General features: G+C 41.7%; 1 protein-coding gene across 1 annotated transcript; it reads left to right on the top strand.

Annotated features, from left to right (window-relative positions):
* Nucleotides 1-132: 132 nt before the first annotated feature.
* On the top strand, nt 133-17,652 carry CHMP4C (charged multivesicular body protein 4C). Its single transcript, XM_080381910.1, has 5 exons — nt 133-671; nt 7,756-7,933; nt 8,860-8,974; nt 12,121-12,229; nt 14,430-17,652. Exons 1-5 carry the CDS (start codon nt 476-478, stop codon nt 14,492-14,494), a joined length of 663 nt encoding a protein of 220 aa, XP_080238036.1. The 5' UTR covers nt 133-475; the 3' UTR covers nt 14,495-17,652.
* Nucleotides 17,653-18,089: the final 437 nt, after the last annotated feature.

Here is an 18,089-nt window from a genome sequence, read left to right as displayed (position 1 = left end):
GCCACACCGGCTCCGCACGCCGCGCTGCCGGGAGCCGTCCCGTGCCTGTCACCTGCTCACCGCCGCGGGGCGCCCTGCCCCGGCCGTTGCCGCCGCGGCCCTCCCAAAATAGAACCACCTGCTGCGCGGTAAAGGAAAGGGCAGGGAGGGAGAGCAACGAGGCGGCCGGCCCTGCCTCGGCCGCCCTCCGCCCCGGCCGGGACCCCTGCGGACAGCCCCGCGGAGCTCGCTTAGAGCTCCCGGCGCTGGCGGAGGGCACACGTGAGGCCCGCCGAGGCACCTCGGCGTCCCCCGGTGCCGCCCCTGGGCGGGCGGCCCAGCCCAGCGCCGCGCCCGCCCCGCCGCCAGGTGCGGTGCCGCCGCCCGCGGGCCCAGGAAGTGCCGTCACGGCGGGTGCCGGGCGGGGAGGCTCCTGCGGGCCGGGCAGGCCAGGCCAGACCCTTCCGTCGGCGGGTGCCGGGCCGGGCCAGCCGCCATGAGCAAGATTTCCAAATTCTTCAAGGGGGGCGGCTCGGCCGCCTCCAAGGGCCGTCGGGGCCCCTCGCCGCAGGAAGCGTTGGCGCGGCTGCGGGAGACGGAGGAGATGCTCAGCAAGAAGCAGGAGTACCTGGAGACGAGGATCGAGCGGGAGCTGGCGGCAGCCCGTCAGTACGGCACCAAGAACAAGCGAGGTGAGTCTTTACCTCGCCGGGGCCGGCCCGGCCCCCGCGGCCCTCCGCCGGGGAAGCCCGGGTATGCCCTGCCGGGCCGGCGCCGGCTGCTTGGGCGGCTTGCGAGGCTTTACATTCCAGGGTGCCAGCGCCTCTAGTTAGAAGTGGGGGTCTGGCAGGGGCTGCCGCTGGGTCGGGTGTGTCGGCTCTGCCGGTGCGTGGGGCGCCCGCCGTGCAGCTGTGGGCGCCGAGCAGGCGGCACCGCCCGGTGGTGGCTTGGGGTCTTCGGCATCCATTGGTGTTCCGTTCGTTACGGCGGGCCGGCGATAGGATGCGTTATTATTCCTCGCTGGTTACCGTCTGTGGCTCCCCGAGCGATGCTGCTGTTGGCTCTGCGCCGCAGTCGGTGCGGGTACCGGCGGGCGGCAGTGCGGCGGGGGAAGGGGCGCGGGGCGTGCGGGGAGCAAAGGGCCCGGAGCACGTGAGGATCTCCTGTACGTTCATGGGTGGATTCCCGTTATCCCCACTGTGAGTGCTGGTGAATACAGAGCTGGCAACTGAGGAACAAAGTGATTCAGTGATTTACCTCAAATCATGTAAGGAAGCACATGATACCACTAAAAAATGATGGTTCAGAGCATTAGTGACTGCTGGCCTGGACTGCTGTTAGCTGCAAAGCAGAGGATACAGAGGGATAATAAGGTCTGTATCCTGCTTGTACTGATGTTGTCATCGCTGGGAAGAAAACAATGGTAGACAATGTCTTGTGGATATTATAAAGGCCTTTGGGAAGCAAGTTAATTCTAAAGTCACCTGGAGTCCTGTTTGCCTACTCTAAGCTTTATTTTTCTTTGAATACTTAAAAACAGAAGATCATTTTAAATTAAAGATTTGTGACATAGTGAGAAAGTAGCTCTTTGATCTGCTCTTTCTGTTGCTCGATAATTTAAAAAAATACTGCCATGTAACTTAGAACTTGTGAGGAGCTGCGTGTTAAAGGTGTTTTGGTTATAATGTATTTGTAATACTTTTAATAATTATTAGCAAAAGGAACATTAACTTTTAGTTAGAAAGGATTTTAAAACACGGGTTGAGATGGGACAGATTTGAAGGCACAGTCAGGGGGAGTAAAGCCAGTTCAGCAGCACCACTGAGCCTGCTGCTCTGCAGCATGGGAGCTGTTAGGGTTGTCCCTGTCCAATGGTTTCTACTCCCTTGGCTTCATCTGGGGTCTCTCTCTTGTCCCTTTGTGCAGGTACTGGCACCTGTGTGCTGGTGCAGTAAGCTAGTTCAGGAAGGTGATCCACCTTAACACTTAATTTGTTGTGGGACAAAGTGACCAGATAGCTCCTGGGCCTGGGTTCATTGTGCAAATGCCCAAGCAGCAGGGCTGATGCCAGAAAACAGGCTGGCTCCAGTGACTGCTTGAATTCTTGTTTAATCCAGATGTGCTGCTGTGGAACTTTATCCCAAGCCTGGACTTTAAGCTGGCATGCTTGCAGGAACAATAAATGCTTCCTTTCCTTGGCAGCGCTCCCTGAAGTGTGTGTTTCAGAAACCTGGATGCAGCTGTAAAATGTTGTGGGATTTTTTTTGGCTGGGTTATTTTTTTACCCAGGGTAGGTTAAGTTCCACTTAATCCAGTTGACTTGGCAGCTGTGTAATTGCTCAGGCACCTGTGAAAGAGAGGGTGGTGCACTGGCAGGAATGAGTATTTGTTGTTAGGAGAAGGTGGCTCTGCCTCTCCTTTAATTTGGCTGGTTGATACTGGTTTCAGGTGTTTTTTGGCCTTGTGCTTCAGGCATGCAACATTTGACATATGAAACTTTTCTCCTGGATTTTTGTTTACACTGCAGTGCTCAGTACGCAATTGTTTGTGGAGTCATGCTGAAAGCATGGATTGTTGAGCTGACCATGGTTAAAAATAACTCCCTTTACCTTGTCGTTTGCTCAGGGACCTACAGTTAAGGACAGTAAACAGACAGGAGTAGGGCAAGAAGTGTAGACTGGGATTTTTTTCATGCCAAAAATAGTTCTAAAGCTAAAATGCGATAGTGTAACTACAGTCAGAGGAGAAACAAGAGAAGCTAACCTTGCTGTGCAAAAGTGCTTAAATTTAGCAGGCTACTAAGTGAACTTAAAACCCCAGTAATTCCCCTTCATTTCATATGTAAATTGCTTTACAGTTTAATTGCTGTTGATTTACATATAACAGCATACTGGCTGGTATACTGTTCTATTAGTTCAGAGGAAATCTGTGCTAACCAGCATCTATTGTAGCATTATTTAAACATACACACAAATGAGAGAATAAAAGTTTTAATCTACATTGCCTTGTTAAAGTGAATGTGTCAAAGGGACCTTGCAGGTAATTTGCAGTGTTGGTTTTTCTTAATTGCATCTGTGGAGAAGCCTATGGAAGCTAAAGTGGGACTGTCTGAGACTGGAGCAAGATGTAGCTAGGCACTGTAAATGCACCAAATTAGCATGATCTCATCTGATTTTTAGGCACATGAGTCTGAGTCAGTTATACTGACACAAGAGAGAGCAGATTCAAGCACCAGGAATTTTTCATGAGTTCAGATGATTCTTGAATGGATTCATGTGACATCAGTAGGCTTAACTTGATTTAAAAGCTGTAACACATTAGCTATGCAAATAGATGTGAAGCATCACTTAAATATTTTTGGCTTCTCCTTTATGAAGTGATTATCCCGGCAGTTCCTGCACCTAATCTGAAATTAGGTACATATTTTGGGTGATACATTTCCAGCATTCCCCATTAATATTTTACTGTAGCTAGACCACTTGAGGCTTTTCGAAACAGCAGTGTGTGTTGGAATTCCTTCTGCAGAGGTTATGTCATGATAACCTAATTTACAGTTAGCACTGCCTTTTAATCTCTCCCCATTCCAGATACAAACTCATATTTTTTTTTTTTAATATGTCTGGCTGTACTTTTTGGGGTATCTCAATTTCAGCCAGTGCCAGGTGCCAATACCCATCTGCAAATTGGCCTTGTATCTTCAATATTTTGAAGGTTATACAGGAAAATTTAAATGACAGAAAGTGATACTGAATATTTGAGAACTCTGTTTAAAAGGAAATGTGTTTTCTGAAGTGTGCCTGTGCATGTGAAAATAACATACTCATGAATAAGTGTTGTTTCAACCTGGAATCTTTCACAGATCCTATGAAATGGCTAAATGAAACAAAGTTAAAAGAAGTCATCCAGAATAGGTTTAAATCTTAACCATAAAGAGCCCTATAGTACTAATGAGGACAAAACCTACATAGAAAGTTGGAATAACAGGTAGGCTTTTACAAGTATATGCTGCTAAACATGTTGTGTGGTAATTTGGACAGGTCTTGCGTAGCTGTACAGCATTCCTTTTCCTTGAGTTAGTTGTTTAGTTTCAACAGCTTCCAGGCGACAACAGTGTCGTAGTTGTGTGTTAACAGGGACAGGGCCGTCATGCCTGTGACAGGGTGCATGACAGGTTGGGACTTGTTGCTGGTGGAGAGATAATGAGGAAGCCCTTAGTGTGCCTTTGTTCTGCAAGTTACAGCTATTGTTCTCTGATCTTCATGATCATGTTCCAAGTGTCTTGCTGTGAACCAGAATGGTTATACCAAGTCAGGTGCATTATTGTTCTTGAATTATCCCTGCAATTGTAACTGTATGTGGCTTCCCCCATGAGGTTTTAAGAATTGTGAATGCTGATAATGAGCTTACTTAGGGTGGTATGATTTTTATGGCCGCAGTAGCATTTCTTTTGCTTTTCCCTAGTGTAAGGGAGATCAGAAGTTGTAATCCATTGGTCCCTTGCAAGACTGAAATGGCAGTTTGTGAACTGTATCCAAGAATAAGAACTGGTATTTTCACTGTGGTGTTATATCTTCTGAAGAAACATTCTTTTCCTTCACCAGTTTCCCCCTGGGAATTCTAAGGATTGCTAGAAAATGTTTTTGTATATACTTCAGAAGATGAGATCATCAGTAATTCCTGTACTGATGGGTGTTGGTGGTGGGCTTGACAGGTAAAGGTGGTGTTACCACTGTTCTGTGTCTTTTCATTCTGATCTGTCATGAAACCACGAGGAGAGTGCCACAAGCTCTATGTCACTACTTCTGTTCTTTCCTTCTGAAACCTGGATATTCAGTGTGGGCAAGATTACTATTGTCCAGCTGGCCATTTCTGCTTCCTTAATGAAGTATCAGCATAGTAGTGATATTGGAAAGTGTCCTTCTGTATGTTAACTACAGTAGTTCTTTAATATGCGTACATAAACTTGACATAATCTACTGTTGTTGCAGCCACTTATCTTGAAAATAAAATAAAACCTCAGCTTAAAGGCAGCGGTTCCTAATCTATGAGCTGTATTCTGTTTGCTGGACTCAGCAGCAGAGGAAATGTGCTAAAGCCCAGCCAGCTGCTAACCACTTCATTATGAAATTCAGGAGTTGAATCGGCTTCTTTGGAGCGCAACAGAAACTGTGTATGAGATTGCTTTTTTTGCATGGAAAGCACCTCCACCTCTTCCTGGTTGAATTGATATTAATTACACTTGCTTCCTCAGACTGTACCTCTCCTTAGACTCTTCCTCCCTGGGCTGTCTTCCTTCTTTGAAATCTTTGGAATGGGCCACACCCTTTTCCAGTCCTGTTCCTAGACCTTCACTGAAGTAAGTTTATGTTCCCTGCTCAATTTCTTTTTTTTATAGATATATTCTTTTTCAGCTTGGTTATTATAATGCAGTAGCATTTCTGTGAAACATTTAAATCCTTTTATAAGAGTTGCAAACAAATTTTAAAATGCTTGTATGCACAGTAGAAAAGCACTCTAAAGTTCATGGTAATCTGTAAAACACAGAAAAATACATTTCAAACAACAAAGAAATTCTCGTATCTTGGCTATAGGAGCTACTATAACAAAGCACCATGCAGCTAAGGGCATTCATTTAATATAAATGAGAAAAAATCATACAGTGTGGTGTGGGAATTTATTATGCCTTGGTTGGTAAGGAAGGTGTAGGAATTGATTTCCTATGAAATACTTGGTTCTGTAAGTCAGTGGTAAAACTAAGGATAATAAAGATGATATGTTGCACTACAATAATTAGGAAAAGCTGTTTATGAATAGGTGAAGTCACACAGAGTTTAGCTTCTTCCATGGTTTCTTAATTTGAGTGTGGCTTAATTAAATTTTCATACAGGAACCTTCAGGATTTTGAAAACAAGTTCTTTGTGTGTAACTCAGGAAATCCATTTTCTCTCTGAGCAGCCAATAATAACAGCACCATTACAGAGTTCCATTTCTGAAAAACACCAACTGGAAATGCTGCCCTGTGGTAGCTGCTTACTCTAGTCGAAAACTTTCTGCGTCAGCTAGTTAGTGCATCCACAGGGCTTTAGAGTTCTCCCTAGCACAGTTTCAGACCATTAAATTTACCTGGCATCTCTGGCTTCCTAACCTAAGAATCCAGGATCAAATTTTGATTCAACTGAAGTGAAGGGAGGAAGTGGCTGGTGTCCTGACACTACCAATAGTAAGCATAAATAAGTAGGGAAATTATAAGTAGGTAAAAAGATTATTTGGGATTAAGTCAAACTGATGTATTTTGGAATTGCCTATGAGAACTTTACAATTCTCACATCTGCCATTTGCATGACATCATCTGGTGTTCATGCATCTTTTTCAGAACATGCATGCTCTTCAGATCATTCCCCAAAACCTGGAAAAATTTTGAATTTGAATACTGTGGTTCATCTGTTGTGATTGCGGTTTGCTGTCCTGAAACATTTTACTACAGGTGTTGGAAGGCATTGTGTTCTTGGCCTGTGTGAATGCTTCTTACACCACCACTGATGAGCGGTTTTGAGCATGTTGACAAATGCTTGAATCAAAGCAATGAATCTTTTAGTGTGTGTTTAGACACCATAAATCTATGCCCCCTCCTGGGAGGGATCCTAATTTAAGTTGAAAAGTTGTGTACCCCAATGTCAAGGTTCAGTGTTATTGCCTGTGGGCTATCATTTGAAAAGGACAGTAACTGTAATTGCTGCTATCGGTTGAGTTTGTGGGGCTCAGTGCTGTTGTTGCTAGCTGGCTCTGAACCTGATTTAAAAATTAAATGTAAAAGACGTAGGAAGGGACACGGGTATTAACAGCAGTAAAAAAGCAATGGGTGACTCGGTCTTCTGTTTTCTTTTGGTATTTTTTTTCTTGCCAGGCACATACATAGTTTGGAAAGGACAGTGGCGAGGAAATGCTTGTGGCAAGATAGTGTGTGTTCCACACCCAGAAGCCAAGAGAAAGCCCTTTTCTCCTCCTGCTTGTCACATGCATTTATTCTGGTAATGATTTACTCTGAGCAAAGTATGCTGCTCATAACTTATCAAATATAAAAGACTAATCTCAACACTTTACAAAGATAATGGGGAGTAGCTGGGGTTGGCTGTGACTGTGTGTCTACATGGTTGCCTATGTTTTCAGGTTCTAAGGTTTAAAGATCATGCTCCAAGTGATTGTAAGAAATAGGTACAGCTGAAAGCCAGAGAAATGTGAGTCCTCCTGTCATCTGACTCACCTGCTTGGTTAGGCCATTTGGGTTTTCCATTGCACTTGACAGTTTCTGCTGCTGAGACAAAGTTGAGAAAGCAGCATTGGTGGAGGTGTGGTTATCATGAGAGATCTTACACTATCTTTCTTAGTTTTTACATATGTTTTGCAACCTCTTATTTTCTTTCTTTCCCCTGTTTCTTCCTTTCTGGCTTCTCTCTGACGTTTTTCTTTTTCCTCCCATCTTCCCTGCTTTGCCTGTGTGCGTAGGATGGAGTTCAAGATCTTCCGCAGTGGAGGAAGAAGCTGCTCTTCCCTGTGGTGCTAAAAGGAGTTAACCTAAAAGAGGCTTCCCAGCATGTTCATGCAACAGCATGTTGGTGATAAACAGGCTGCTGATCTGGTGGGGTCAAAGCCTGTCTCCCTACTAGTAAGGTAGGAGGGTGAGAATTATAAATTCTGCAGGTTGGCTTGGTGCTGAAATGCCTGTCCTTGCATTTTGCTATGAAAATACACAGTACACTTTGCCTCTTCCCATTCCAGCTGCCTTACAAGCACTGAAGAGAAAAAAGAGATATGAGAAACAGTTGAGTCAAATTGATGGGACACTTTCAACCATTGAGTTCCAGAGAGAGGCATTGGAAAATTCCCACACCAACACAGAAGTGCTCAAGAACATGGGTTATGCTGCACAAGCTATGAAAAAAGTACATGAAAATATGTAAGTGCTTTCTAATAGCTTTCAAGTTGAGCTTACTAACCACTTTCATTGCTACAGACTATTGTATCAAGGCAGCCAGTTTTCACTTCATTTTTGGTTCAGGCATTTAGTGTCAGGAATGCTGTTATGTTATATTTGGCAGAAGAAGATCTTTTTGTAACAGCAAGCCTAGGTGGAAGTCAACTTAACTAGACATCAGTGTGGTACCTGTGTTTTCTAAAGTCTGCAGTGGAGACTGGCCTCTGCCCTTAGTTTCTTCAACTGAGTTTCTTCTGGAAAAAACAAGTGGACTCTTTTCCTCAGAGTCCTAAGATGGACTGTGTGCTTCAAAGTATTAATTAGACCTAAATAAAAGAGTAGGTAATTTTTTTTGTCTGTGTAGTATTTTTATATGTCTTATATTGTTTCATGAGGAATTTTCCTGCCTGGATAAACAGAGTTAAGTAGAAAGGTTGTTCTGGGAGAAGTAAACAGGAACTGAAACAATAATGAAGCTAACAATAAAGGGAAGCTTTTAAATGGGGTATAGTCCTGTTAAGTTCCCCTAAGTTTTGGTGAAAGCTTAACATCAGAAAAGATCAATCTGTAAAGTGGACACTGAAACTGACGTTGGGAGGGAGATGGGATCTGCCCAGGGGATGTGGCTGTTGGCTGGTAGAGGTATGAGAAGCACAGAGAGGGAGAGACACACAGACTGCTGCTGTTTGACTTGTGTTATAATCCCAAAGTGGAAGAAATTGGACTGGCTAAAACACACAGAAGCTTGCCAGGGAAACATTAAGGTGTAGGTGAGGGAAATTACTCCTGGTGAGTTCTGCTGTTTATAGAGCTACGGACATAAAAAGAAAATAGGGTCTGCTCAAGTTTTTCTTCTGTAAGATTTTAATGATTCATCTTTAAAAAATGTTTCCATGTTATCTTGCCAGGGACTTGAACAAAATTGATGATTTGATGCAAGATATCACTGAACAGCAAGATGTTGCCCAGGAAATTTCAGATGCTATCTCAAATAGAGCTGCCTTTGGTGAAGAGTTTGATGAGGTTAGTACTTCAGCCCTATGAGGTTTTAGCTGTTAAATGACTCCATAGTCATTTTGTTGTGCAGGGGCTTGTTCCGGGGGTTTGTTTCTCAAAAGGTGTGGATGTGAAATTCCTTGGTTCTAGCCTACCCTATCTAGGACATGTTTAATTTACATATAAAATTATTAAAAAAATATTAATGTATATAATCTAATAAAATCTGTAAAATGAAAAATATTTTATTTATATATAAATTTTAAGAAAGGTGATTTTAACTGCACTCCTGTAGTTGTTATTCTCACTTGCACCATGGGAAGAGGAGGTCACTAAAACCTGTAATTTGTACTGTTCCAAGTGGACACTGAAACCTATAATTTTTTGTGCTCTGAATAGACATCTGTTTGACTAAGTGCATGTTTCTGTGCCTTGAATGGGCTGCAGTTCATAGCCTGGAATATTTGGACCAGTTTTTAAGGTCACTTTGGTGCTTGGAGATGTAGGTCCTTTCCCTGCTTTCTAGATTTTCTACAGAAGTAGATCCGTTAGGTAGAAGTAATTCGTATTGGAGGCAATAGGGTTCCTTCCTTGAGCTATTTTTTTCTGAAGCCCCCACAAGCACTTAGGACCTTCTGAAAACTTGTTGCAGTAGCTTTCATCCAGTTTCCCTGGCCTTGATTTTGTATATCCAAGCAGGACATTACTTATCTCTGATGAGACCATTCTGAAGACTTAGGGGTCAAGTATACTAAAAATTCTTGCAATCTGTGGAATGCAGAGCTGGGGATCAGGCTCAGTATCACAACCAGTTTGATTTTGGTTTTTAATTATGTTTTAAAATGACCAAGCACTAGAGATCATTTGAGGAATGTCCTAAAGAATTAAATAATTCACTCTGTCCCCAACTAATTTGTTCCTGTGTGCCCAAATGGACAAAAAGAAAAATGCATATGCTATATGATATTTAACTGGGGGGGGAAGGTTTCATTCAACAGTTAGAATATATTGATGATAGTAATGATTCTTTGCGTTTTGTTCCCGTTATCTGCTCTCCTGTTTTTCCATTTTGAATATAAATAGACTTTTCAAGAAACATTTAATCAATATTGGCACAAGGAATGGGATTTAGCCTGTATAAACTGGGCTTCAAACAATTGAAAAGCATACTGCTATCCTGAACAGCTATACAGCGTCACTTGCTTTTCATTGGTGTTTTAACTTTTAGGAGTCTAGACTTAGAAAGCATGTTTTAGTTTGACCTGGAAGTTCCTAAGAGATACTTGTGTAAGTTGATGGGCATGTTTCCTATGAGAAAATAAGCCACTGTCACATGCGTGTTGTAGTAACAGCAACTACTTTTGCATAGGACGCTAATACTTACGGCACTTGGTCAGTAACTGGGAAACCTGGTTTGCAGGCCAGTTCAGCTTAAAAACACTAGAATATTGCTGGGTGCTAGAATAATTGCTGGCTTATGAAGTGATTTGTATTGGAGGATGATGTTAAATTTTATTTTATTTTGACCATAGACTTTAATTTCCTCTTCATATATGTGCTATGGGTGTAAAGAGATCATGGGAGCATGTAATTTGTCCTGCCTCAGATAAACACAGAAACATAAATGTTCTTTGTCCCTGGGCTGACACAGTGTATGTCATGAAAAATGCAAAAAAGCTCTGTCCTACCTGAGCAGGATGCTCACTGGGAGAGGTGGTCCAATATGTACATTCTGGTGGATGAAGCCTGGAACCCGAGAGTTAACATGGTATCTTCCTGCTGTACTCATTTTTACTTAGGTTTGAGAGGAGAAAGGGGATTTGTTACAGCTATTGCAATACTTCACAGCCTAGCTGTAGAGCAGTTTCTGAGTTGTGGGAAATGTAAGTAAAATGTATGCTTGAGGGTGAGAGGAACTTGAAAGTTGAGTCTCCCACTTTGAGAGCAAATGTTCTAGCGATTACATTGTACTGTAGGGGACATGATCACAGTTTCATTTACCTTTTTTTTGTTTTCCCCTCTCCCCGCCCCCCCCCCCTTTTTTTTTTTTTTTTTTTTTTGAGCCTGTTATGGCTGACACTACCCCTTCGTTGTTTACTTACTCAGCAGAGGTTGGTGAGGACTTACTTGGTGTGGGAGAGGGTTAGATGACCATTTAGATGTCCTCAGAAATGCCTGTTTCCTTTGATTTTACAGCTTGGACACTAACTTCTTAAGAAGCTGGTATTTACAGCACTGACAGGGGCATTTAAAAGTGCAGACACATTTGCATCTCAAAGCAAGTCCTGTGGTGGCTATATAATTATCATTTTAATTTACATATTTGTGATGAGCATGGTGTAAATGGGTAGGCAAAGCACAATACCAGTAGATTTCACATTGCTATAGCCACTCTTTCCCTAGCCAGTTTTGCCCATTGTTTCTTTGTAAACCATTTTATCAACGTGGCAATGGTCCATTTCTTTACAAATACATGATATTTAGCTTCCTTTCTTTGGGAAGCTCCAGCCGAAGAATAAGCCCTTGGCTTTTTTAAAATCTATGTTGCCTTTTTATTTTTAGTATTATACAAGTGGATTAGATAATCTGTCCAAATCAGCTTCTGCAGCTAAAAGCCCAAGAGTGTTACGTGCTTCAGGAGTGAATAACACGACCCAGGAGGACAGCTCTGATTCCAGTGGTGCTTTGAGATCAGATATAATCCTGAACTTCTGTGACAGAACTGAAGCATACTGTTTTAATGACAGTCTACCATATAACTAGTGGAAGCTGTTTGATTCTTAAAATGGGAGAAATTGCACATTAAAATTAGAATTGGTTAAAAGAGTACAGGCTTAGATTTGGAGCAAATCTGAGGATGGCAGAGGGACTTTTTATTATTTTTTTTCTTTATCTCCTGTGTTTGCCTTTTTGAGTATTACACTGCCACCTGTTTTCTTTCTAATTTTATTCTTTGTCTTGTTTCTAACTTCCATTGTCCTCAACTTTCAATTAAGATTTACTGTTGTTGCCCACATTTAGTAGGAATTGTACTTGTGATATGATGGGTTTTGATATTTGTTTTCAGATGTAAAGTCTTTTCAGTAGTGGTTTGCTTCATGGTAGTTAAATGTGCCCTTGCCTGAGATCAGTCAGGACATTGAATTTGTAAATAATGTTTTCCTTGAATTTAGGATGAGTTGATGGCAGAATTAGAAGAACTGGAGCAAGAAGAATTGAACAAAGGAATGAGAGATATCAGGTTGCCAAGTGTTCCGTCCGCATCGCTGCCTTCTCACCCCGGTAAATGGCCTGCTTGTCATTTTACATTTCTTGTGATTGTTATGCTGTGAGACGAGGGAAGGAAGAGAGAGTTTCAGATATGGATTTAACTCTGTTTTAACTTTTAAAGTATTATAGATTCTTTTGCCTGGTTTTGTATCTGTTTATTAGAAAAAGCAGTGTGTAAATCTGGTTTGCTGTATGAAACATTTAGGACCAAATTCTCTGTAGATTTGGAGAAACAAGCTCAGGGAACTTGACATTGTGCACATCCTGATGCATCTCCTACTGAAATATAGTGAGGGGTGGGAAGAACTTTTTTTTTTTTTTTTCGGCAAATAAATCCTTAGTCTTTTTTTTAATTAGTCTGACCTACATTCAAAAAGTTTGTGTTACAAAGATCCAGCTTTGTAGGGTTGTGGTTTGATATTTGCCACTGATATTTTAATTAGAAATGGAGGAGGGAGCAGGAGGTACGCATTTAAAGAAATAGTCATTCCTTTTCTTTCTACAGAACAGACTTATTCCTAGTATTAAGCAGTAGTCTGATTTCTCTGTAGTTCTGCCCTGTTCATTTTGAATTAACCCAGAGACAGTCAACTTCTAAGTACACCTTTCACCATGTCCTTGTTGTCCTCTCTCAGCTGAAAGACTTGCTGTGTACTGATTGAAGCAAAAGAGCGTAAATATTTTATGGTAAGGACAGCACTCATGTGGCACAGGTTGTTTATGGTACATTCTGCTGCAGAGCAGGCTACCTAGACCAGCTTAGTTCAGAGACTCTTACATGTGTTTTGGCAGATGGCATTTTTAAATCCTGAGAAGCAATTTAAAATGTCCAAACTGGGGTTGTGGCCTCATCTACTGCAGTCAACTGCAGAATAGCTATTAGAAAAAAAATAAACTTAGGAAAATCCAGTGCAAATTGCAGTCTTGGCATTTATGGCTTGCTCATACATCCTCTTCTAGATCCGGCTGTGCTGGCTGACAGTTTTATTAAACGCAGACCACCCCCATATGCTTCTCACTATCTTTATTTGTTACTCCATCTTTATGTATGGCTGCTTAAGGCAAAATTAGCTGGTTACAATTATATAGTTTAAGGCCTTGTGAGACCAGCTTATCTTTTCTGAAACTCCATGTTTACTGTTACACAGCAATAGCAAAATAAGAATAGTTCATGCTTCTGATTGGAGGTGCATGTTACCCTTCTGATTTTGGAGATGAGGAAAATGAGATGAGCAAGGCATAGTGACATTTCTCAGTTGTACAGTGAGCCAGTCGTACTTGCAGAGGAGGGACTGAATCCCTGGTCTCCCATGTTGTCCTTCCACCTGCAGCCCCTGAAGGTGGTAGTTGCAGCCCCTGTCAAGATGGTGGCTCCTGGCCGTACAGCTGCCACAGCTGGGAGACAGCTGGCTGCTGGAAATGTACACACAAGGGTGGTATTGCAGCTGGAACAGTATTCCACTGATGTTTGAGAAATGCAAACCCAGACTTGCAGAGCCCACAGATGGGGACAGCTTGAGGTTGAACCTGGGCTGTAGGGCATCTAGTCTGTAGGTCAGTGAATGAAGGCTACCTGGGTAGAGGTTTTAGTTCAGTGAATGCAAAAGATATGTGGTAGTAGATTTGGGGGGTGGGTGGGGAAAGAGCAAGTGTGTGTGGGACCAGGTACAGAGCTGAGGGTTGCTATTGCTGTGAACACAGCAGTTAACTGATGTTACCTGAACAAAGTTCAGAAAATTCTTTCTCCCTGTTAATAAATGACACCTGTTGTTAAAATGGGGTGAGTCCATTTGGAGACTGGGCCTGCACATACAGAACCCTTCGGCACTATTTGGAAAGGCAGCAGGATGCACAGCTGGCCAGGGATAGGTCACTTATGCTTGCTGAAGTGGCAGTGAGAGAACTGGCAGCTTTCTCATGGATGCTTGCTCTCTGTGACAGCTTTTAGAGATTACATGTATTTTCTGTCAGAGTCTCTCAGTAGCAGTTACCTCAGACCTATATTGTTAACTTCAGGGCTGTATGAGGGAATGGTGGGGCAAAATAGTTGCACGTTTCATCAGCTTCGTTACTGCATTACCTGTGTTTAGCTTGCTACTCAGTAAATTAATTTGAGATACTCAAATTGAATAGCACTATGCAAGTCCACAAATGAAATGGCTCTGATTGTTGTATTAGTTGATGGTTATTGTTAATCTCTCTTTCTCTGCAGCATCAACCAGGAAGAGAGCAGAGGATGAAGATGAAATGAAGAAGTTGGCTGCCTGGGCTTCATAAGAGCATGGTCTTTTTATAACTCTGAACATTACAGTGCAGATGTGAAGAGCTGTAATGCTGTGTTATAACCTTACCAACTTAGTGTGGTTGCATTTCATACAGGCTGGGTTTTTTTTATGGCCAATCTTAGTAAGAGTAGTGTTACGGCCATATTACAAAACTATTTGAAAAACAAACAAAAAAATGCAATAGTTGCCAAAACGTCCAAGCATCAAAGTTTTTTTGGCTTTGGCCAGAGACTTGTTCTGTTATTAGTATTGGTTAGGTATTGTTATTAGGTAATGTTTACTATATGTGGCTGGTTTATAAAACCTGTGAGCCTCACTTATGCACACAGATGGATTAATTGTTGAAATGAAGAAGTTCAGTAAGTCATCAAAGCCCTATCCTAGAAGGTTATTTGGTTCAGGTTATTTGAATATTAGTAAAACAGCTTTATACATGTCCTGACTTGCAAGTTCCTTCGAGCCCAGGAGCTAACAGCTGTTCGTTTGGGCATGGAGATTTACATAGTCTGCCTGGAGCAACTTATGGTGTCCTAGATATTAAAAGGAGACTCTTCTATAGTTTTTTTTTTTTTAAGTGGGATAGGTTTTTTGCTTTAACTTAAGCCCAAATATCCCACACAGTTCTATAGGTCAGCTTGAATAGTATTTTGAAATATTTCCAACTCGGTTAAAGAACAGTTTTTACAGTCATTGGGGAAAATGAAATGTCCAAGTTCTTATAGATCTCTGCTAAACAAAATTGATTTCTGCTAACCCTGTCAAAAATCCAGAAGAGATTTGACCTTCCAGTGTTCTCCTCCACCACCATGTCTTTCTAGGGTAAGTCATCGTGTGATAACGCCCATCCTCAAAGGAATTAGTAACACATTTTTAATTAAACAATTTAAAAATGTTTTTAATTTCTGAGTGTTCGGTTCTTTTCTCTTACTCAGTTTCTGAATGGAAATAGTGCCAGCATGTTGTATTTGAAATGTCTTTTCAACCCTGGTTAAAAAGCTGATTCTCGATTACTTGTGAAGTTGATGTGTTACTGTCCAACTGACAACTTTTTAGCTTAAGGAATAAATGCCACTCTGATTGCTAAACTACTACATATATAGAGACGTTACTGTTCAAATACAAAACAAAAATTAAATAGGCTGCTTTGTAGTAACAAATTTTATTAAGACGAGCTCAATGCTAGAAGCCTGCTGTCAATCACAAGGAAATAGCAAAACACTGTGGAGTTTCTAGGGGTGTGGGAAGCAGAGTCACAGTGCTCTAGGTTTCTTGTTTTCAAATTAATTTAAATTTACTGATGATTAAACCACTTGGTGAATAGTGGGAGACTTGGTTTCTATAGATCTATAGCAACGGAAGACTGCCCCCTTCTCCTGTGGGCTTCTGCCTGTGGCTTGCTGGGTGTTCAGCTTTGATAGGCCATAATAGCCTTTAGCTTATTGGCTTCTATGTTAAGCATAAGCTAATATGTGTTTCTGGACGTGGCATGCTGCTATGTTCACAACCTTTCAAGTTGGGTTCTATAGATGAAACCTAAAATTTACAAACCCTGTGGAGAGATTCAGTTTTTCAGGGCTTTTTAATCAGCTGTAGTGGAATTACTTTTGGTTTGCATCCATATGAAGGGAGAATCAAGCCTTGCCACTTCAGATAAATTTCCTGCTGGAAAAAATTGTGTTAATTCTGTTCCAAAGTTTGGAGGTACCAGGAAAATTGTCCCTTTCTGTTGAGAGTAGAGAAGACCTGGAACTATTCAACTTTTGTTTTAAAAACAAAAAGAACACCAAACTAAACCAAAACAAAAAAATCCTTAAATTTTACATTTTGAACTCTCATTTGGAAACCGAACACTAACAAAATGTTACTCAGTTGTGATGCTTGCTGAAATTCAGGATGAGATGCCAGCTGGGAGCAGGCATATTTATTACAATGAATACTCTGAGTTATTTAGAATCCATTTGCTATAATCCTTTTGGCTGGAATTCTGTTTTCAAGGTGTGCAGTCCATGCAAGTCGCTGAATTGGGTAGAGAAAGTATTAGGGTGCACAGATCGCATCGCTGTGCGAGGCTGCCTGTGTGCTTTTGGACACATTGTGGACACAAATGTGAGGCCATGCCAGCATAGTCCTGTGCTTAGCTTGGAAGAGCTGGCTGCTAGCACCTGTGCTTGGTCAAATGAGTAGTTTTCCAATGCTTGGCACTTAAATAGCACTTGGCGTATTTAAAGTGCTGTACAACCTGACCAGAATAAGTCTCTACGCTTCCCATTTGAGACTCAAGGGATTTTCAGTCTGCTTTGGAAAATGTGCACCTGTGCTTGTTGTGCAAGAGCTTCCTGTGTGAACACCCTGCAGGGGAGAAGAAATCCTAGGGAAGGACTTCTCCTTTGCAGGCTGGTGTCTGGCTGCTGACCTCCAGCCACGTTTTGGCCAAGTGTTGATCCTGAGAAGTTACGGGTGTCTTCAGCTTATTGATTTCAGACAGGCACTTTAGGAACAAAATTTGTGGATTTTTGTGAAGGGTGAAGAAAAGAAACTGGTGATTCGGATGAGTTTATTTAAAAACTTGTGTGTAGTGGTTGATGATGCTGGAGGACACTCTCACGTGCCAGTTCACAGGCTAGGACATGTGTGGTTGGTGAAGCTATACTTAGAGATACTCTACTCATGTACACAAACCAAAATACACTGTGGACCTCCAGAAGTGGAGTGCTTTGTTGCCGTATTTGTTTGGGAGACAGTAGGTGACTACTTTTTTCAAAAGCAAAGGGAGTTCTAGGGATTTTAATTCAGTTGAGGAGGTGTCTCTTACCTGTGTAAATTCAGATGACACTGGGACAAATGGCTTTTCCTGCTTTTGAACGTATGTGTCTTCATCCCAAGATATATTTGTTTAGTATGTAAGCAGATGAGAGTGAATAGTGTCACTGTGTTACTGTAAATGTACTCTCTATTAACTGCAGCAGATGGTGTACTATAGCTGCCTTCCTTTCTTGTTTCTTATTTATTTTCAGAATGTTTTCTTCTCTTAACAGGCTTGGGCATTTTTAATCTTGAAAGCTTTAAAAGTGGGGAAATGTATTAATAAAAAGTAAGAATTTCTATATATGCTGTAAATAAAAAATATTTCTGTGTCGTATTTGTGTTATATTTTCATATTACGCAAAACTTCAAGTGATCTCCTTACACTGTCATCAGGGTACAGTGCTCTTGGAGCATGTAAGGATATTTTGAAACATTTTTTGATGTATTAATCTTTCAGCATCAGGTTAGAATTCAGTTCTTCTTCAAAGGTGGTTTGGCTAAAAAACCCAACCAAATTAAGAAAACCAACACCACCAACAAAACCAAAACAACCTAGCGTATGGTAGGGTGTTTGGGCTGCTTTCCTTCATGCTTAAGTTGTGTTGCAAGATACCTCTTCATCCTAATGTGTCCAGAATACCTACTTCCCCCTGCCCCCCAGAAGATCTGTTAATTGTTTCAGGAATGTGTGTATTTCACTTTTCCAGGCCTTAGTTGAAAGGAAGAATAGTCAGGTCTTTTAAATGTGAAAAATTACTATAGGCAAGGATGAATTGAAACAA

This window comes from Falco punctatus (genome assembly GCF_963210335.1).
Source record: "Falco punctatus genome assembly, chromosome: 3".
Taxonomy (NCBI): domain Eukaryota; kingdom Metazoa; phylum Chordata; class Aves; order Falconiformes; family Falconidae; genus Falco; species Falco punctatus.
This window is presented reverse-complemented; position numbering and strand designations above follow the sequence as displayed.